Here is a 17,897-nt window from a genome sequence, read left to right as displayed (position 1 = left end):
ATTTCCATTGGGACTGCGAAGATACACAGAAATATCTTTCTGTTTCTGTGGCATCCTTTGTAAAGTGCTAATAAGTTTCAGCTAATAGCTTTAGACCATTCACTAATGCTTCATAGCTTTATTGAAAGCCATTTATAAGAACAACTTTTGGGTCCCATTTTGTGAAAAATCCCTTTGGCTAGTGTTTATCTTCCTCCAGCCTTGCATTTGCTTTTTTTTTTTTTTAAAGAGAGAAATTATTTACATGAACAGTGATATTAACCTGGTCACTTTAGAGACCCTGCTGGTCAATTTCTCCCCAAAACACGACCATATTTTTAATAACAGTAATGCATATTCATGGGCAAGAAATCAGGTTTCTACATCAGAATTCTAGCTGTGGTGCCCAGGTTTTCTCCTAATGACTAAATCAAATTAATCCAATTAAACGTTACTGTTAAACAGTTACAAATAGTCTCCACATCCCAAAAAGGAATGAACCGATTCGCACCGAACTAGAGGGGGGTGTGGGGCATGGGCCAGGGAAGAACCCATTGCATTTTGGGGCAGATCCAGGTCATTTACTATGAATTTGAAGTTTTTCCTCTGAAGCATGGTGTATTTTGTTTAACATCGGCCTTGGCGAAGGTCTACCCTCTGCTGAGTGGATTTTTTAGTTCCACCTGTGGTTTATTGCCTTGACAGGTCAAACTATCTGCTGTGAAAAGGGGTCTAAGATAGACACAGGTGCTCTTTGTAGTTGCTGAACAAAGAGTGTTATTCATTAAAAAGGCCCTTTCCACAAAGGACATTTTGTCACGTCACAGTACAAAAGGCACATATGTAAATAATAACCCCATTGATGGCTGAATTTCATTTAGCTTTAGTTTCAGGGTCCTGGTATTGAGCATGCCGGCTCACTGTCACATTGTCAGAATGTAGCCACAGTTCAGCGGCCTAGTGTGTAGGCACACACACCACATCTTCTCTTTAGGCTTTGATGGGATCTTGTTCTCATTATGACAACATATGCAATTTTATTATCAGAACAAAATTCAAAATGATCTTGTTATACCGAAAAAAAATTGAGATATGCTGCTGTTACAACAAGACATCTCATTTATAAGTCGGTATCTGATTATAACAAACAGAAAAATATCATAACATGAAAGTATCTTGTTGTAGTGAGCCATTTATTTTCACTTGGAGCCTTTTTGGCAAACAAAAATGCCTCGTTATATCCTTCAGTATTGTTTATTGTAATCTAAGTTGCTATGGCAATTCACAAAAGGGTATTGTGTTCTTCCCTCATCCAAAATCATATGTTTGACTTCCATAATAAGCTCAGCACAACCTTATTAACAAATATTTAAATATTTACAGTCTGAATACAGTTTTCGTGAGTAATTACAGCAGAGTCTATTTTATTTTTTCACTATGCACACAAATAACAGAAATGTGGTCCAACCTGTTGCATCACTCTAAATGTTTAGCTTGAGAGCTCTTTCCATCACCTTTTTCTCACACTTTCCTGTTTTCTGCTCCCTAGTACAGTCATACTCACTCACATCCACATCCACACACTCACATCTCACACACTCATGAAAATCATAAAAGGTGCCGATGCAGTCAGAACATCCTGGTTTGCTCTTCTCTTCCTCTTCTCGTATCCTGAGGTATTCCTTGTGGGTCTTGAGCAAGCTGGATTTTCAGGCGTTCATGAAGCTGCTGCTTTCTTCTCTTTGTAAGTCGCCATCATTTTCTTGATCTCTGCAATGGCCTTTCCTGGGTTGAGTCCCTGTGGAGCAGTGTGTTAAACAGACAGTGAGGAACTAAAACTCTATTAACTCTCTAACACAGTGTGTGTGTGTGTGTGTGTATGTGTTAATGATTTTAAGTACCTTGGGGCATGTCTTAGTGCAGTTCATGATAGTGTGGCAGCGGTAGAGAGAGAAGGGGTCCTGAAGCTTGGACAGACGCTCCTCAGTGAATTCATCACGGGAGTCAATCATCCACCGATATGCCTGTGGGACAGTAACAGTGTTCATGTGTTTTTTGCTCCATCGGGATTATTTTTTGCACACTGGCACATTGGTTCATTGGGCAAAAAAAAAAAAAACACAAAAAACTTCCAGAGTGAAGTATCTCCAATCGATTTATCGCAGAGAAATTTGGAAAGTGCCTGACTTTGGCAGGTCTAGCAACCACTGTCAGTACAAATTTCTTGCATGTCCAACGCCCCAGTTCATGACATGATACCTCTTAAACTCATGGCTGAATTTGAGTTTGCCTCAGCTGTACTTTGAAAAGAATTAGAATAAAGCATGCTATCATGCTAAAGTCCGGAATATTGCCAACATCAGCACGTTACCAATATTTACCAATAGTTGATATTAACACACCAACTCTATTGTCAGCAATGAGCCCATAGCACAGGTGAACCTAAGTAGAGCTGAGGTTGACAAAGTACAGCTAAGTGTGAGATGTCCAAAAAAACGGTATTTTATTATTGTTAACGCATTTAAAATTTCAATTGTTGGCACACATATCACATTACTAAATATACTTAACATAGATGATCTCATATTGTCTTTACCCACCTGCATCAGGACAGCAGGTCCCAGGTATTTGTCTCCATTCCACCAGTAGCTGGGACAGCTGGTGCTGCAGCAAGCGCAGAGGATGCACTCATACAGGCCGTCCTGTTGATGTGAAAGACAACAGCTTCATCCGACACTCTGTGGTGTTTTAAGACCCCACAGGCAAAGCAAAATGCTATCATTGCAAATGTGATCCTACTATATATCCAGATGACTGTAATATACCAGACATGTTAATGCAAGAAAGGTCAGCTCATCTTTTAGCTGCTAGTGCCAGGATATGCCAAGGGATGTGTTCTCTCATTTGTTTAAATGTCTGTATTTCTAATAGTGAGAAGTTGGTTTATGTACCAGTTTTTGCCTGTCCTCCACTGACTGGAAATACTGCTCCTTCCCTTCTTGAGTTTCATCCTTCTTTTTCAGGTAGGGCTCAATGGATTTGTACTGTGCATAGAAGTTGCTCATATCCTGTTGGAAATTACATGAGGAAAAAGTCATTACAGTCACTCAGACAATCAGTAACTACACTACATATGATTGTATTATTCCTTTATTAAATTTGTGCCGTTTTACATTCATGTCGATTGTCTAGTGTTCATGAACATCTGCTATAGCACTTTCAAATATGGCCATGGAATTAAACTGTCTTTTCCTACACTTGCAGTACTTACTGGCACCAGATCTTTGACCACATACATGTGTGGGAGTGGGTAGATTTTGGTTGGTTTGCTTGTGTTTGTGTCAATTTTATTAAGGCATGCCAGTGTGTTGCCTCCATTGATATTCATGGCACACGAGCCGCAGATACCTGAAGAAACACACAGTCAGAGGGTCACTGAAATCTGGCACAAAGGTTCATGTTTCCATGTTTCATTTGCTTTGTTTTTTTTTTTTATCTGAGTGGGAATTGTTTACATTATTATGTGCATGTTGAATCCAGATGTTCTTTGTTTCTTACCCTCACGGCAGGAGCGTCTGAATGTGAGCGTGGGGTCTATTTCGTTCTTGATCTTAATGAGTGCATCCAGAACCATTGGACCACAGCTGTATTAAAAGGACCATGTAAATAAGTTATGACATGTATTACATTACCGTAAAAAGTAAAATACAGCTCAGCAGTGTTCTCATAATGGACCTGGTCCTGACTTACGTGTTTAGATCAATTTCATATGTCTGCATTCGTGGTTTGTCTCCGGCCATGTCGGGGTCCCAGCGGTAAACCTGGAACTTCTTGAGTCTGGGTTCAGGAACCGGAGCAGCTGCAGTCTGAGCATACCGCACCATCTGTACAACAGATAATAAAAAGAAGCAATATATATGTATCAAAGAGTAGTGTCGAATGGAGAAACCTGTCTCCCCTCCACTAAAGCTCTGTCTGTCAGGCCAGTGTACAGTAAAGAATTATGTACAAAAGAGCACATCATAATATGAGCTAGATGCTGTTTACGTCAACCAAGGCTAAAATGAAGCACCTATGCTGTAACACCAGAGGATTCTTCTAGTACTGTTGCATCAACTCATATAAACAACAACAATAATGACACAATATTTGTACTGCATGAATCTAAAAGAGTTCAGAATGAAGTGGCAACAAAACACTATACAAGATAGGGAGCATAAGATCAAAACACCCAAGTAATAAAATCATTCCGATACAAGCCTTTAAAATCCATACCAAATTAATATTGAAAACGTACAAAATACAACTAAAACCTCTGAGATACACCATCATGTTATAAATCAGTGTTATTACACTGATCCATGTTTTACCAGCTATACAGTATAACACTATGTATTCCTTTTGCATAAGAAGGTATAGCGTCTCCCCCTAGTGGCAGCTTGGATGAACTGTTGTGAAAATGTTACATCACTTCTTTGATTACCTAACTGACTCTTTAAGGACAATGAAACATGCGCTTCTGCACAATAACCTAAATATTTCTCCATAGTTATAAGAAGTAAACAGATATTTATGTACCCTAACTGCTAAAAAATAAAAAACAACTTTTAGACTTTCTAGAATAAGTTTCTTCACTGCTCTGTCACATTTACACACATAGCCTGGAAGCAGGGTGTGTTATTACAGCTCGTTTAATGACAAAGCCAGTACACTCTTTTGGATGATACACTGTAGTCTAGCATAAACTAAACAGTCCATATAAATCAACAGAAAACACCCAGTTGTTCACATACAAATTTGTCAAAGTAGTCTCTGAGGCATGTCTGTTCTAATACTAAATAAAAAATATTTTGTACTTACCACCATCATGCCAGAATTCCTAATAGCCAAAACACTGCGATTTAGGGCAACACAAACCACCGACATCTTTCTGACTGGACGTGTTTATATCAGTAGCTAGACTGTAGTACGGCGCGGACGGCTCACCGTTGTCTGAACTACCCTGTATGTATGCCGAAGCCACGCCCTCCATGTGCGTCATGGTTGTTGCCTTCACGTGCTCGCTCCTAGCTCTTTCATACAGAAGTTACAACACAGACTGGCGCACACATACGTATTGTGATGCGGCCCGCCTGTGAGGAGTGATAACAAAATGAGCTCCAAGCATGAATATGGCCATGTACCCATTTAAAAACACATTTTCCACTGAAGTAGGTCGTACATGTATATTTCGTCCATGAAAAACATATTTGTCCGATAGCACGTGAAGGCACCACATTGAAGAGCCTCTTTCACAACTCTCATTGCTGTGAACGAGGGTCAGTTACATATGTAACCGTAACTGAGAACATACAGTGCTATGTAGGTGGTGTGTGTAATTCAGTTTAAATTGGGTAATTATCATAATATTTGTTTGTTCTTATTTACCATTTGTTCTTATTTGATGTTACTGAACTTATAATGATATCTTAAAAATATGTTTCCAGCTTTACCAAATGTATTCCGTTTTTGGGTATATTTTCAACTGTGCATTTTTCCTTTTTATTAATTTCCTCTTTGATTCAGTAAATAATTTTTTAAACCCTCTCAGTGAACCACTTTAGATTTTGTGTCATTCTTAGCACACTCAATATGTCCTTGACCCATCCATGCTGTGTCACTTAAGTTTAGTCTTGAATAAAATATTTTAATAGACCCCTTACTGTTGCCTTAATGAAGGCCAGTAAACGAGATAGGACCCACTCTCTGCCGTATATATATATATATATATATATATATATCATAGTGATGTAATGACTGCAAATCTGTTGTCCTTCACCATGCATCACATACACAAGAGGCTATTCTGATGGTAGTTCATTTGAAGGTGGAGCGGAAAGTTCATTCTCATGTACTCTAGATTTGGAGTGGTTTCGTTGATCTTTGTCCAAATGGTCAATAAAAATGAGCATTCACTGCTGACTAAGCAGATTAAAAAATAAACATTACCCATCATCTGTGATATTAGTGTACTCAGCCTATAGGGCTGCCCAGACATTTTCCCATACTTGCTGATGATATTTATTTTATTTTGAATAGTAAAACTGTATAGACCTATCTATCAATCACACAAATAACCTTAAAATCCACTGGACCTAACAGTGATAATACATGGTATAAGTAATAAGCATGGATCTATTGGACAGAGTCAGATGCAGCATTAAGACTACAGTGTTTTTCTTTGTATCTTCAGAATAAAAGCATTCAACTTGCCACCTGAAGGAATAATTCTTAAAGACAGAGTACCCCGCTCACTGAGCAAACATAGGTTGAAACTGACATTTCCATAAAGAAAAAAAAAATCTCTCTGTTATTTGTTCTGGTTTTAACGCTCCATAAATCTTTGCTAGCAGTCTGGATACACGGTATAAATGACTGACCATATATTACAATAAATGCAGGCTGGGAATAGGATATTCTTTAAAATATTTGTTATTATTTTATCAACCATAATTACTCCTTCGTCTTTTCGTTTCACTTCAATAATGTTGCAAAACGGTATTGTTATTAGTCAATAATTGTTTTGATTTGAAAGGTTTGACCGGAAGTTTTCATTTCCTCTGTAGGAAAACGTGGCTCGGGTCCAATTACCGTGGGCTAGTGTGTCACCGTGGAGGCACTGAAACCCATCTACAGCCTGTTGCGCGGACACTGCTGGAGCATCATGTCGTGGCTCTTCGGCTGGAGGAAGGGTTCCGGGTCGCCGCCGGCGGAGGAGCAGGCATCGGCTGCTCCCGCTGAAGGGGCCGCGGGAGCACCGGGAGGTCCGGGGGGGAACAAACCCGGAGACAAGTGGAGTAATTTTGACCCGACTGGGCTGGAGAGAGCTGCTAAAGCTGCAAGGGAGCTCGACAAATCACGTGCGAACTAATTTCACCATTTTTAAAAAATGAATTAAAAGTAAAAATCTCACTGTCTTTCGATATTTGTAGGCTTTTTTTTTCTTAAGTTGAATTGAAAGTTAAACTCTTTTCTTTACTTGACTGGACAAACTTTCCCATGTCGGCACATTCTGTTCTTTTCGGGTGAGAGACCCTCACGTCGAATTTCCATTCAAAATGTCAAGCTCCACGTTTACCTGTCTACTCGCTCAACGTACGCACTTCGAAGATCACGTTGTAGGAGCGCTGCTTCACTTGCAGGCGTCATACTTGAATTCGGCTTGTATTTGCCAGACTGAGCAGCACCATGCTGACAATATTCTAATCTTTATGACTGGTTTACCCCCAAGAAACAAAGGAGGCCACGGGCTATTCAGAACTCTTACGAATTGTTTTATTTATTCAAATGGAGTTCGGCTCGGGGCTGTCTCTCTCTTTCCCTCCGACGAGTGAGAAATGAATCTTATTTATCGTCACTTTTTGTCGCAAGTGTGCTGGCCTGGTGGGGGGTCCGCACAGTGTGCACCAGGGCTCCTGAGGTTTGGTGGGCGTGTCAGGGAGCAAGGAGGAACAAAGTGTCCCTGCGAGCTCGGCTCCTCACCTGTCCCACGCATCGTGCCCTTCATTTCAGTATGTGCAGAGGAACATGCTTCTTGCTGTTCACTGTGTGGGGGGTATTTTTACCCAGTGCATGTCAAGCACGGTATATTTTTGCTTTATTGGTGGCCACTGTATTCACCTTTTTAAATTCCAGCTATGCTCTCTACAGACACACTGACCGACAGGGTCAGTTCTGCATCATCTCGTGGTGACTGTTTGAAATATATTAGACACAATGGTGTACCTGCAGTTGTCCAGGTGGTCAACATTTAAATAGTTGAATGAATAAAGCAGCATCATCCACTGTTCCGTCTTACTTTATTTCAACAGGACACGCTAAGGAAGCGCTGGAGCTAGCTCGTATGCAGGAGCAAAGTGTACAACTGGAGCATCAGAGTAAAGTGAAAGTAGGTGTTGCAGTGGGGATTCATTCCTCTGGCGTGAATCTGTGATCATCTGTTGCTGTGCTCAGAAGACGTAACTGCTGAGCCCTGGTGTCAGCAAACATAACACAAACCAAACTCACCAACAGGAATATGAGGCGGCTTTGGAGCAGATGAAGGGCGAGCAGATCCAACTGCAGGGGGAGGAGAGGCGGAAAACACTGGGAGAGGAGACAAAGCAAAACCAAGCAGTATGGAATTAACACTGCTATTCTCACAGCAAGACACCTAAAGGTAATACATATTTTACATGTAAATGTAATGAATTGATTTCTCACCTCTAGAGGGCACATTATCAAGACAAACTTGCCAGACAGAGGTACGATGATCAGCTCAGGCAACAGGTAAGCCTTTTAAATAGACACCTGAGATAAATATCAGTAACACCTGAAAGGAGTATTCATCATGTGTTTTTTAATCCACAGCAATTCCTCGCTGAGGACAATCTTCGCAAGCAAGAGGAATCTGTTATGAAGCAAGAGGCTATGAGGAAAGGTGAAAGATGGGCCCAAATGCACCCTTGTATTACACATGACTCGTCGACTCATGATGTCATGTAAAAGCTCTTTTATTATCCCACTTAAAGACGCAATAAGTAGGATTTGTGCTGCTCCGTAGTGAAGAATGACCCTAATATATCTGCAGGGGTTAATAAGGTTGTTGCTCTGTACCGGTAACTCAGTGATAACATGGCTCGCTGTGAGATTTGCGGCTCGTCTGTTGCCTGTACTGTGCTACCCAACCCAGTGGAGTTTCAAGACATTCACAGAAGAATAATGTTATTGTTGTTAGGGCTGCAACTAGCATCTATTTTTGTGATCAGTTAATTAAGTCAAATATTTTCTCGATTCGTCAATTATTCATTTTGTCTATAAAATATATGAAGTGGTGAGAACATTTCCCACAGCCCAAGATGGCGTCTTCAGATGTCTTGTTTTTTTTCACCGACAGCCCAAAATCAAAGATTTTCAGTTTACTATCTTGTATGTGAAAGAAAAGCATCAAATCCTCACATTTTAGAGGCCGGGACCAGTGAATATTTGGCATTACCTCTTAAAAAAAATGACTGAAACAATCATTCCATTATTAAATAATCTCAGGTTATTTTTCTGTTAAACAACTAATAATTAATGGACACATCATACGGCTTCAGTTCTAGTGTTTAACCTAATGATGAATTTGCTTTTCACTAGATATTTGCATTGGGACTTCACTCTAATTAGCAAGGTTCCTCCTCTTTTTATTTTCTTTAATTGAACAACAAAAAATACAGACACAAACAGCCCTTTTGTAAAGGTGTTTTAATAAGTGACTAATCCAAAAATAAGTAAATGAATAAAATAGTGAAAAGTTCATACAGTAATAATCATCGGAACAAAATGTTCTTTTTGTTTTCGATGGAACTCATAGGTTGTATTTGAAGTTTTAGGTCTATTAAAGAAAAAACATTTTAAGTATGGCTTTTTTTAATGAAGAAAATAAGAGTTTAAAGCTGCACAATGGCTCAAATGACTACATTTAATGTGAAAAGGGTCACTTTTAGCAAGAAATAATCACTCCATTTTCAGTACGCTTCAACTCTACACAGATTTTAGCCTCTTTTAGCTTGTTGTTTTTGGTTTTTCAGCCCATCGCGTTGATGTTTGGGTTCGGTCTCACTCACGGCCTCTTTTCCAGCTGCAACAGACCACAGTTTTTAGCAAAAAAGTTTGTTTTGATAAACTTCCTGCACGCTACCTGCTCAGCAAACAGCAGACAGACACAGTTAGCAACTAGCTGGTGAACATAGCAGAGCATTTAGCAGCCAAAGAGCCAGATATTTCTACTACTATGTAAGAGCTACGACTTATATTCGTCAGGTGGCCAGAAAAAAAAACTCCAAACAAATGCTAATATTGTTTAGTGACTGTTAGATGTGTAAATAGGCCAATGTTTGCTAACACATTCCAATTTATAAGGTGATGATATATCTGTGTTGTGTTTACAGCTTGTTCCGCTGCCCCCAAGTGGCAAAATAAATAAATAAATAAAACTGCTTTAATTTGTATTTGTAAGCAGTAGGTTGACTGACCATACACGCTTCTTCTACAGCAATACCCTGCAGTTACACTGAGAAATCAAATAACAGGAGCAGAGAGATTAATAGGTAAAAAAAAAAAAAGAGACAGTAAACAAAGAACAGGCTTAGTTAAAGCAGTCACAAAAAAATGACCCATTATTCAGTAGATGTGTTTGCAATTTATATCACAAGCTGGAAAATGCCTTTATCAGAAACACGTGGCTATTGTTCACAGTTAGAGCCGATGAAAATCATATATTACCTAGTGGCCACTTTACAATAGGGTTTCCATATTAGAAGAGCCAAGTACAAAGGAACTGTATCTTTAAATCGGTTCTATCTACTTTTAGCTTAGTGTAATAATAAGTTAAACCACGCTGATTTAAATTAGGTCAGATGCACAGCTCTGTCAGAAGTGGTCATTAGCATGCAGTTATTAATATCTGCTTCTTTTCCTCTCAGCTACCATTGAACATGAAATAGAGCTGAGACACAAGAATGACCTGCTTCGAGTTGAAGCGGAGGCCAAAGCTCGCGCTCAGGTGGAACGGGACAATGCAGACCTGATTCGGGAACAGATCCGCCTGAAAGCTGCTGAACACCGACAAACTGTCCTTGAATCTATAAGGTGAAAGAAATATGACTTTCCGCTTTCCTTCATTCCCAGAGTAACTGGCATGTCATCTTCTACTTCCTCTCTCAGCTGTAAGTAGCTCTTTAACAAAAATCCCCGAGGGCGGCAGTGAGTGTAGCTGCCACAGTGGAGGCAGTCACTGTGATAATTGTGTTTTGTTCTTGGCAGGACGGCAGGAGCAGTGTTTGGGGAAGGATTGAGGGCCTTCATCTCTGACTGGGACCGACTCACTGCCACGGTAAATCCACGTCAGACCCGTCACACTATGTCATACTTTAATCACAGGAGGACTGTAGAGGATTATGGGAGCCAGTGGTCTTTGTGTTTGATGTACCGTACTCTATGTTTGAGAATGTGCGTGTTTGCCCCCCCCACACACACACACAGGTCGCTGGGTTGACCCTGCTGGCAGCAGGAGTGTATTCCGCCAGGAATGCCACATCGGTGGCTGGGCGCTACATAGAGGCTCGTCTGGGCAAGCCCTCACTGGTCCGAGAGACCTCCAGGTTAACGGTTGCAGAGGCCATCAAACACCCGATCAAGGTCGAACTAAGTCCAGACTTTCATGTTATTACTGTTCATTGTGTGGTTGATAAAAATCAAACCCGCATCATCTACACAAGAACGAGATTATGGTGATACTCTCCACGACCATAATGTGTGTGTAAATACTATAGTTTTATGAGGTAGCTTTAGATGTGAATAAATGCTTTCTACATAGGCATTATTTGATTGTTAAAATGTTTTTAAGAACGACTGTTAAAATAAATAACAGTGGAATATCTTGTAATTTTAGAAGTTTTCAACATCAGCCTGTAAAAGCTGGAAGCGCATCAAATGTATTTTTTGACAAGAAAAATATAAATGGTTATGTTTATTTGAGTATCATCTGCAGCACATCCTGCTAATCATGCCAAATGGACTGAATGTGGGAGAAGCTTAGAACGTAACATGAAAATAGCAAAAACTTCAAAAATGTCATAGCAATGAAGTGTGTGTGTACAGTGAGTGAATGTATTCATTTTATTTCTCAAACACCAAAACAATAAGGGAGGGATGTGCGCTGAATCTTTTGAGTAGTTATTTACAGGACTGCTTTGGTTGTTTTTCATATTCTTACCCCAAAATCTGTAAAACGGACAAGAAACAGAACATTTGAATTTGCTTGTAGAAGAGCAGAACAGATTCACAGGTGATGAGGTGTTAAAATGATGTAGCTTTTCTGCATTTTATGATTAGATCAAAAAAAAAATTCTGTTCATAAGCAGTCAGATTTCAGACATTATTCCTGTGATTAGCTGTTAACAGAAAATGATTTGTGCTAAATCAAGACACCATGTAATTCCCTCTATTTTCCTTATTTCTAGACAGCCAAGCGTCTGAGAAGCAGACCACAGGATGCCTTAGAGGGCGTGGTGCTCAGTGTGAGTCATTTGCTGTTCATGGTTTTTCTCATATTGATGTCTTCAGCATTCAACATTTATGTACTCATTCTATGACTCTTAAAAATGCTGAATTGTGTCATTGTGCTATGGCTCACACAGCCAGCTCTGGAGGAACGTGTGAGGGACATTGCCATCACCACTCGTAACACCAAACAGAACAGAGGCCTGTACAGGAACATCCTGATGTATGGACCCCCTGGAACTGGAAAAACACTCTTCGCCAAGGTATGGCTGGGTCAAACACCCTTGAATTTTCTTCTCTTCTTCTCATTTTTGGCTTTAGTAGACAGTTGAAGGTGAGTAGAGTGACTTTTCAAATAAATAAGTTTGTTTTGCTACTTCTCACTGCTGATTTAGATACTATAGTATTGAACCAACCTATTATAGCCAGTTCATGAAAGTCTTTACTTCCTTTGGTCTAACTCTCTGGTAGGTCTTTTCTGGCAAAAATCTGTCCCCACAGATGTAATATGTTATGTATTTCTGGTTTGTTTTGAATCCATAGAAAATTAACTAGGTTGTTACCTTTAACAGTGATGGCTGAGTGCAGAAAATACCACTGCAATGACTGATTCTGAAACATTTTGCCACGAAATGTTACAGATCCCCCAGATGTTACTTTAAATGTTTACATACATTACCATATTTACAAAATTTTTTGATACATTTTCAGCATCTTCCTTTCATGCACTAAAAATGATGTTCAGTTGTACAGCAGTTTATTTCCTATATCTTTAGCTTGTTACTTAATATTTTTAAGACAGTTGTGCATTTCTTTTGTTCTTTTTTGTCTCTCTGTTCTTTTCTGACTAAAGCTCTTCCCATCACCTTCCAGAAATTGGCTCTCCATTCAGGGATGGACTATGCCATCATGACTGGTGGGGATGTGGCACCCATGGGGCGCGATGGAGTCACTGCCATGCACAAGGTGTTTGACTGGGCCAGTACCAGCAGGCGAGGGTATGGCACTTTAATTTGCTCTTTTTAACCTCAGTGAATTAGCACTCTAATGTGTATCAGCTGTTAAATATTGACTCTGACAGCTCAATAGTGTAGACATGTTACCTGCTGTATGTAGCTGCTTTTAGTCCACTAAATAATTAAAATAAAGGCCTTAAAGAAAATAGAAGTTTTTAAACTTATTCTCCTTGATGTTCTCTTATCCTCTGCAGCCTCTTGCTGTTCGTAGATGAAGCTGATGCTTTCCTGCGTAAGCGAGCCACAGTGAGTTCAGCTGCAGTGCCATATGCATGTTGATGATGCACTGTGTCTTAATTATATATCCCGGAGTCATGATTTTTGCATTGCAGGAGAAAATCAGCGAGGACCTCAGGGCTACCCTCAATGCATTCCTCTACCGCACCGGGGAGCAGAGCAACAAGTTGGTGTCTTACCTTATTCACTGTAAATGGCTGGACATCAAAAGGTCATCGCCATGACCGAAAAGATCGCTTGCCGGGTCTCAGTAGTGTCATTTTCTCTCCTCAGGTTCATGCTTGTGCTTGCTAGTAACCAGCCGGAACAGTTCGACTGGGCGATTAATGACCGCATCGATGAGATAGTAAACTTTGCATTACCAGGTCTGGAGGAGAGGGAAAGATTGGTGCGCCTGTATTTCGACAAATTTGTTCTGGGTCCTGCCACTACAGGGAGACAGTGAGTACACTTATATTATTTCAATATTGCCCACTGTTTCTGCTCTGTAGCAGAGGTGATTTACTACTGCAAAGGAAAGCATCGGTCCCTAGAGGTCGCCTTGCTAGCTCAAGTTGCATAATGATGTGTATAATGTGTTTGGTCCTGAAACCAAAGTGATGTCTGAGTCTTAAGTTATTGCTTTCATGAAATGGTCTTTTCAGTCCTAATGAAGTAGCGCACAAGCAGAGAGCATTGGTCAATGTAAAGATGATCAGTGATAGGAAACAAGTTAAAGCTAAAGGGTAAGTTACAGTACAGACCTCTTGTGCTTTAACTCAACAGGAGATTAAAGTTGGCTCAGTTCGACTATGGACAGAAGTGTTCAGACATTGCAAAGCAAGCCGAGGGCATGTCCGGCCGTGAAATTTCTAAACTTGGTGTGGCCTGGCAGGTGAGTACAAAAGCCTGTTGACACAAAATATGAATCTGCTTAGAATCAAATCCAAAGGCAACTTCTTTTTAATTGAATTTGTTTTCCTGGAAGGCTGCCGCCTACTCTTCTGAAGATGGAGTTTTGACTGAAGCGATGATTGCCTCAAGAGTTGATGATGCCATCAAGCAGCATGGACAGAAAATGGACTGGCTGCTGATGGAAGCAGGTGTGGGGGTTGGCAAGGTCGGCGTACTCCTCCCCAAGGAGACGGCTGCAGGAATAATATCGCAGGAAGCTGCTTCCCTTGTACCAATTGAAGATACGACCCCAACCGTAGAAGTCCTTCCTCTCCTCGAGGTTGTGAGCAGCGCTGCCCAGGCAGAAGCAGCTGTAGGAACTCCAACTTTGAATGAAGCAGAACCAGTTGAAACCATTGTTGAGACAGCTACTGCTGTCCCATTAGTGCAGGAGTTCGAGGCCATCAAGGACCTGACTAAAGAGGCTGTAGGCACAGCTGTAGCTACAGACACTGTTGTACCTGAGGTGAAGGATATAGTCACTGAGGTTAAAGACTGTGAGGGCATATCAGCTTCCACCGCAGAAGAGACTGCTGTTGTGAGTAAAGAGGAGCCAATTACTGATCCAGTGCAAGAAACAGAGGCCACAGTAGTAGTCAAGGAAGAAACTGATGTTGCAGTAAACTTAGAAACGACAGTCTCTGCTGTTGCCCTGGAGAAGGAATTTGATGCTGTTGTCTCTAATGTTGTCCAGGAGTCAGAGCCTACAATAGCCGGACTCTCCCAGGAAACTGTTGTCCAGGAAAATAAATCAGCAGCCACCTCTGTTGATGATGTAGAAAACGAAGCCACTAGGACTGCTGAGGAAATAGCAAGTAATGCTGCAGAGGGGGCAGGTATTGCACACAATGTAGCTCAAATGACTGACTCCATGGCAAACATTGTAAAAGAGGCTGAAGCAATAGCAACTGATGTAGCTAAGGTGGCTGATGCTGTAGCAACCATCGCAGAAGAGATGGAGGCAGTAGTCACAAAGGAGGTTGAAGCGATGGAAAGTGATGTTGTCAAGAACGCAAATGAGGTTGTAGCGGAAACTGAGTCTGAAACGTCAGAGGTTACTAAAGAGGCTAAGGTGGTGGTGACAGAGGTGGAGTCAAAGAGTATGGATACAGAGGTTTTTAAGGAGGTCAAACCTGCGATGATTGAGACTGCTGCCAAGGAAGCTGAAGTCATCCCAACAGAGGAGGAACCCAAGGAGACACGGACTACTGCCACACAGTTGACCACAGAGACTGAGACTTTGGCTACAGAGACTGTGAAAGACCCTTTATCTGCAGAGATTGCTGCCAAGGAAGCACAAGTCCTACCAACCAAGGAGGCTGACACTGTGCCCACAGAAGACATGAAATGGCCTGAAACTACTGAGGTTGCTGCAAGGGAAGCTGAGGCAAAACCAGTAGAGACTGTAGAGGAGGTAGAGACACTAGTAAAAGAAGTGTCTGATGAGAAAGACTCAGCAGCTATTCCCAATGAAGCAGACGTCAACCCAACAGAGGTTTCCAAGGAAGCAGAAGTCCTACCAATTAAAATAATCCCAACAGAAACTTCCATAAAAACTGAAGCCACAGCTTCAGAGGTAGTAAAAGAGGCTCAGACAGTGGCTGTAGACTTTGCCATGGAGACGCTGACTACAGGGATTGTCAAACAGCCTTTATCTACAGAGATTGCTGCCAAGGAAGCACAAGTCCTACCAACCAAGGAGGCTGACTCTGTGTCCACAGAAGACGTGAAACTGCCCGAGACTACTGAGGTTGCTGCAAGGGAAGCTGAGGCAAAACCAGTAGAGACTTTAGAGGAGGTAGAAACAGTAGTAAAAGAAGTGTCTGATGAGAAGGACTCAGCAGCTGTTCCCAAAATAGAAACCAAGGTTGAGTCTGTCGTGTCAGAACCTACTGAGAAACTTGAGATTTTAACAACCAAGAAGTCAGCTGCCTCTCAGATTCCCAGCACTGAAGAGGCTGAACCTAGTCAAACTGAGAAGCCTCTTTCAAACAAACAGAGTGGAGATGCTAACCACAAACCATAAGCCAAGCCAAGCCAAGCCAAGCCAAGCCAAGCCAAGCCAAGTCTAGTCTAGTCCAACAAAATAATGACTGGGGATCTTTGATGAAATGCCATTGTCAATGAAGAGCTGTTGTAACTCTTAAACAGCTCTTGGACAGGTTGAGCTTTAAGTCTGAAACATTCACCTTGAATTCTATGTGCTCTTCTATCAACATGTGTATAGCTCAGTTACTGCAAATGTCATGATTCAAGTAATATTTTGACAATAGCCTGTGGGTTTGCAGGACTCTGAGGTAAAGGATGTGCGCACCACTGGGGCTGGCCTACCACTTCATTCCACTTCATTCCTTTCTATCTTCTGGTCATTATTGCCATTTTTAAAGTCTGTAGCTGCGTGACATTTTGAAGATTTTCCCTCCGAAAGAGATGTTCTTGCATGTTTGCCAACCGATTCTGTAAAGAGTTGAATTCCACATGTACAAAATGTTTAAGAACCTTTCTTAACAGAGAGAGTTGTTTGTAACTTGTAAGCCTGTCACGTGGTCACATGTCACTGTCTCAGTGTCACAGCTGCTAACGTTGGATGAGAGCTTTGACACACAAAAGATTTAATGTCTTTGTCTGAGAATAACTAATAATTAATGTTGGTGCATAATGAATAATTTTGGATGACTGTTTCTTATTTCATGGGCTATTTGGGATTTTTGTGGTAATGCCTATATAAGTTTTTTTTTTTTTTTTTTTTAAATGCAGTAGTGCACTACTGATTTGGACCTCAATTACAAGGTTGAAGCTTTGCAGCTTTGAGGCATACGGCTAAGCCCTTCTGACAGTGTGACACTAGGTTTGCAGTAACCCAGCTTCCCCAATAGCCACAGTTTACATCAGGTGTTTGACATTTGTTTTTTCTACTGTTTCTAGCCATACAGGTCTTTTACAAATACACTGCTTGAAGTCCAGGTGGCTGTGTGACCTTTCTCGCACTTGTGCAGATTAAAAAAAACACACGACAGTGCAAAAAAATCAGGTGTAGTTTATATTGGATCTAAAATGATTAGTCAACTAATCAGTTACTCAATAATTAATCACTGACATAATTTTTAATGGAAAAACGGCCAAACATTCAGGTTTCAGCCTCTCAGATGTGAGGCTTTTCTGCCTTTTCTGAGTTTTAAATCCCTGTACTTGTAATATCTTTGGCTTTCAGACTGCTGGTTGGACAAGAGAAGCAAATTTAAAGATGTCAACTTAGGCTGTAGAAAATTGCTATACATGTATTATAGATTTAACAGTGCCTTTACTAATCTTTCTTTACATGAGTGTTTAATCAATAATGAAAATAATCATTAGTTTCAGCTGTAGTTTATATATTCAAATAATAATGGACATTGTGAATACATGAAGCAGGCAGTATTTATGACTGTCAATGCAGACTGATGTATTTGTTAAAGAATATCCAACCAAGATGAAAATGTTCTTTTAAAAGCCCTCACTTCCTCTGGAACGTGTCACAATCTATCCCTGGATGATAATATTGGCAGGCTTTTTTTCTCAGCAGCATCGGGATGTCATTGGCATCCCGATGTCATTTCAGAAGTATTGTTAGTCAGTGCTTATGAAATTTCTGTTTGAATTTATAATAAACAGAACTGAAGTTGTCAGCAG

General features: G+C 40.7%; 2 protein-coding genes across 6 annotated transcripts; one reads left to right on the top strand and one right to left on the bottom strand.

Moving 5' to 3' along the window:
• Positions 1 to 1,158: 1,158 nt before the first annotated feature.
• On the bottom strand, positions 1,159 to 7,405 carry LOC120803682 (succinate dehydrogenase [ubiquinone] iron-sulfur subunit, mitochondrial). Of its 3 annotated transcripts, none has more exons than XM_040152418.1 (8): positions 7,097 to 7,405; positions 3,730 to 3,863; positions 3,538 to 3,623; positions 3,251 to 3,387; positions 2,931 to 3,047; positions 2,580 to 2,681; positions 1,881 to 2,003; positions 1,159 to 1,777 (listed from the first exon to the last, which is right to left on the bottom strand). In XM_040152418.1, the coding sequence occupies exons 2-8, from the start codon at positions 3,861 to 3,863 to the stop codon at positions 1,697 to 1,699; spliced, it is 780 nt and encodes a 259-aa protein (XP_040008352.1). In that variant the 5' UTR covers positions 7,097 to 7,405; the 3' UTR covers positions 1,159 to 1,696. The 3 variants fall into 3 exon arrangements, with proteins under 3 accessions (XP_040008352.1, XP_040008351.1, XP_040008350.1); XM_040152417.1 differs by lacking the exon at positions 7,097 to 7,405 and adding an exon at positions 6,610 to 6,721; XM_040152416.1 differs by lacking the exon at positions 7,097 to 7,405 and adding an exon at positions 4,840 to 5,005.
• LOC120803681 (neurofilament heavy polypeptide-like) lies at positions 6,652 to 17,893 on the top strand. Of its 3 annotated transcripts, none has more exons than XM_040152412.1 (16): positions 6,652 to 6,878; positions 7,830 to 7,906; positions 8,032 to 8,133; positions 8,227 to 8,286; positions 8,368 to 8,437; positions 10,464 to 10,629; positions 10,804 to 10,873; positions 11,023 to 11,178; positions 12,003 to 12,059; positions 12,180 to 12,305; positions 12,916 to 13,040; positions 13,253 to 13,304; positions 13,391 to 13,461; positions 13,569 to 13,736; positions 14,061 to 14,169; positions 14,263 to 17,893. In XM_040152412.1, exons 1-16 carry the CDS (start codon positions 6,683 to 6,685, stop codon positions 16,252 to 16,254), a joined length of 3,597 nt encoding a protein of 1,198 aa, XP_040008346.1. In that variant the 5' UTR covers positions 6,652 to 6,682; the 3' UTR covers positions 16,255 to 17,893. The 3 variants fall into 3 exon arrangements, with proteins under 3 accessions (XP_040008346.1, XP_040008349.1, XP_040008347.1); XM_040152415.1 differs by lacking the exon at positions 6,652 to 6,878 and adding an exon at positions 6,925 to 7,043; XM_040152413.1 differs by lacking the exon at positions 6,652 to 6,878 and adding an exon at positions 7,494 to 7,685.
• The last annotated feature ends 4 nt before the right edge of the window (positions 17,894 to 17,897 follow it).

The sequence above is a fragment of the Xiphias gladius genome, chromosome 18 (assembly GCF_016859285.1).
Source record: "Xiphias gladius isolate SHS-SW01 ecotype Sanya breed wild chromosome 18, ASM1685928v1, whole genome shotgun sequence".
In the NCBI taxonomy this organism is placed as follows: Eukaryota; Metazoa; Chordata; class Actinopteri; order Istiophoriformes; family Xiphiidae; genus Xiphias; species Xiphias gladius.
Note: the sequence above shows the minus strand (reverse complement) of the source record. Positions and strands in the feature narration are given on the sequence as shown.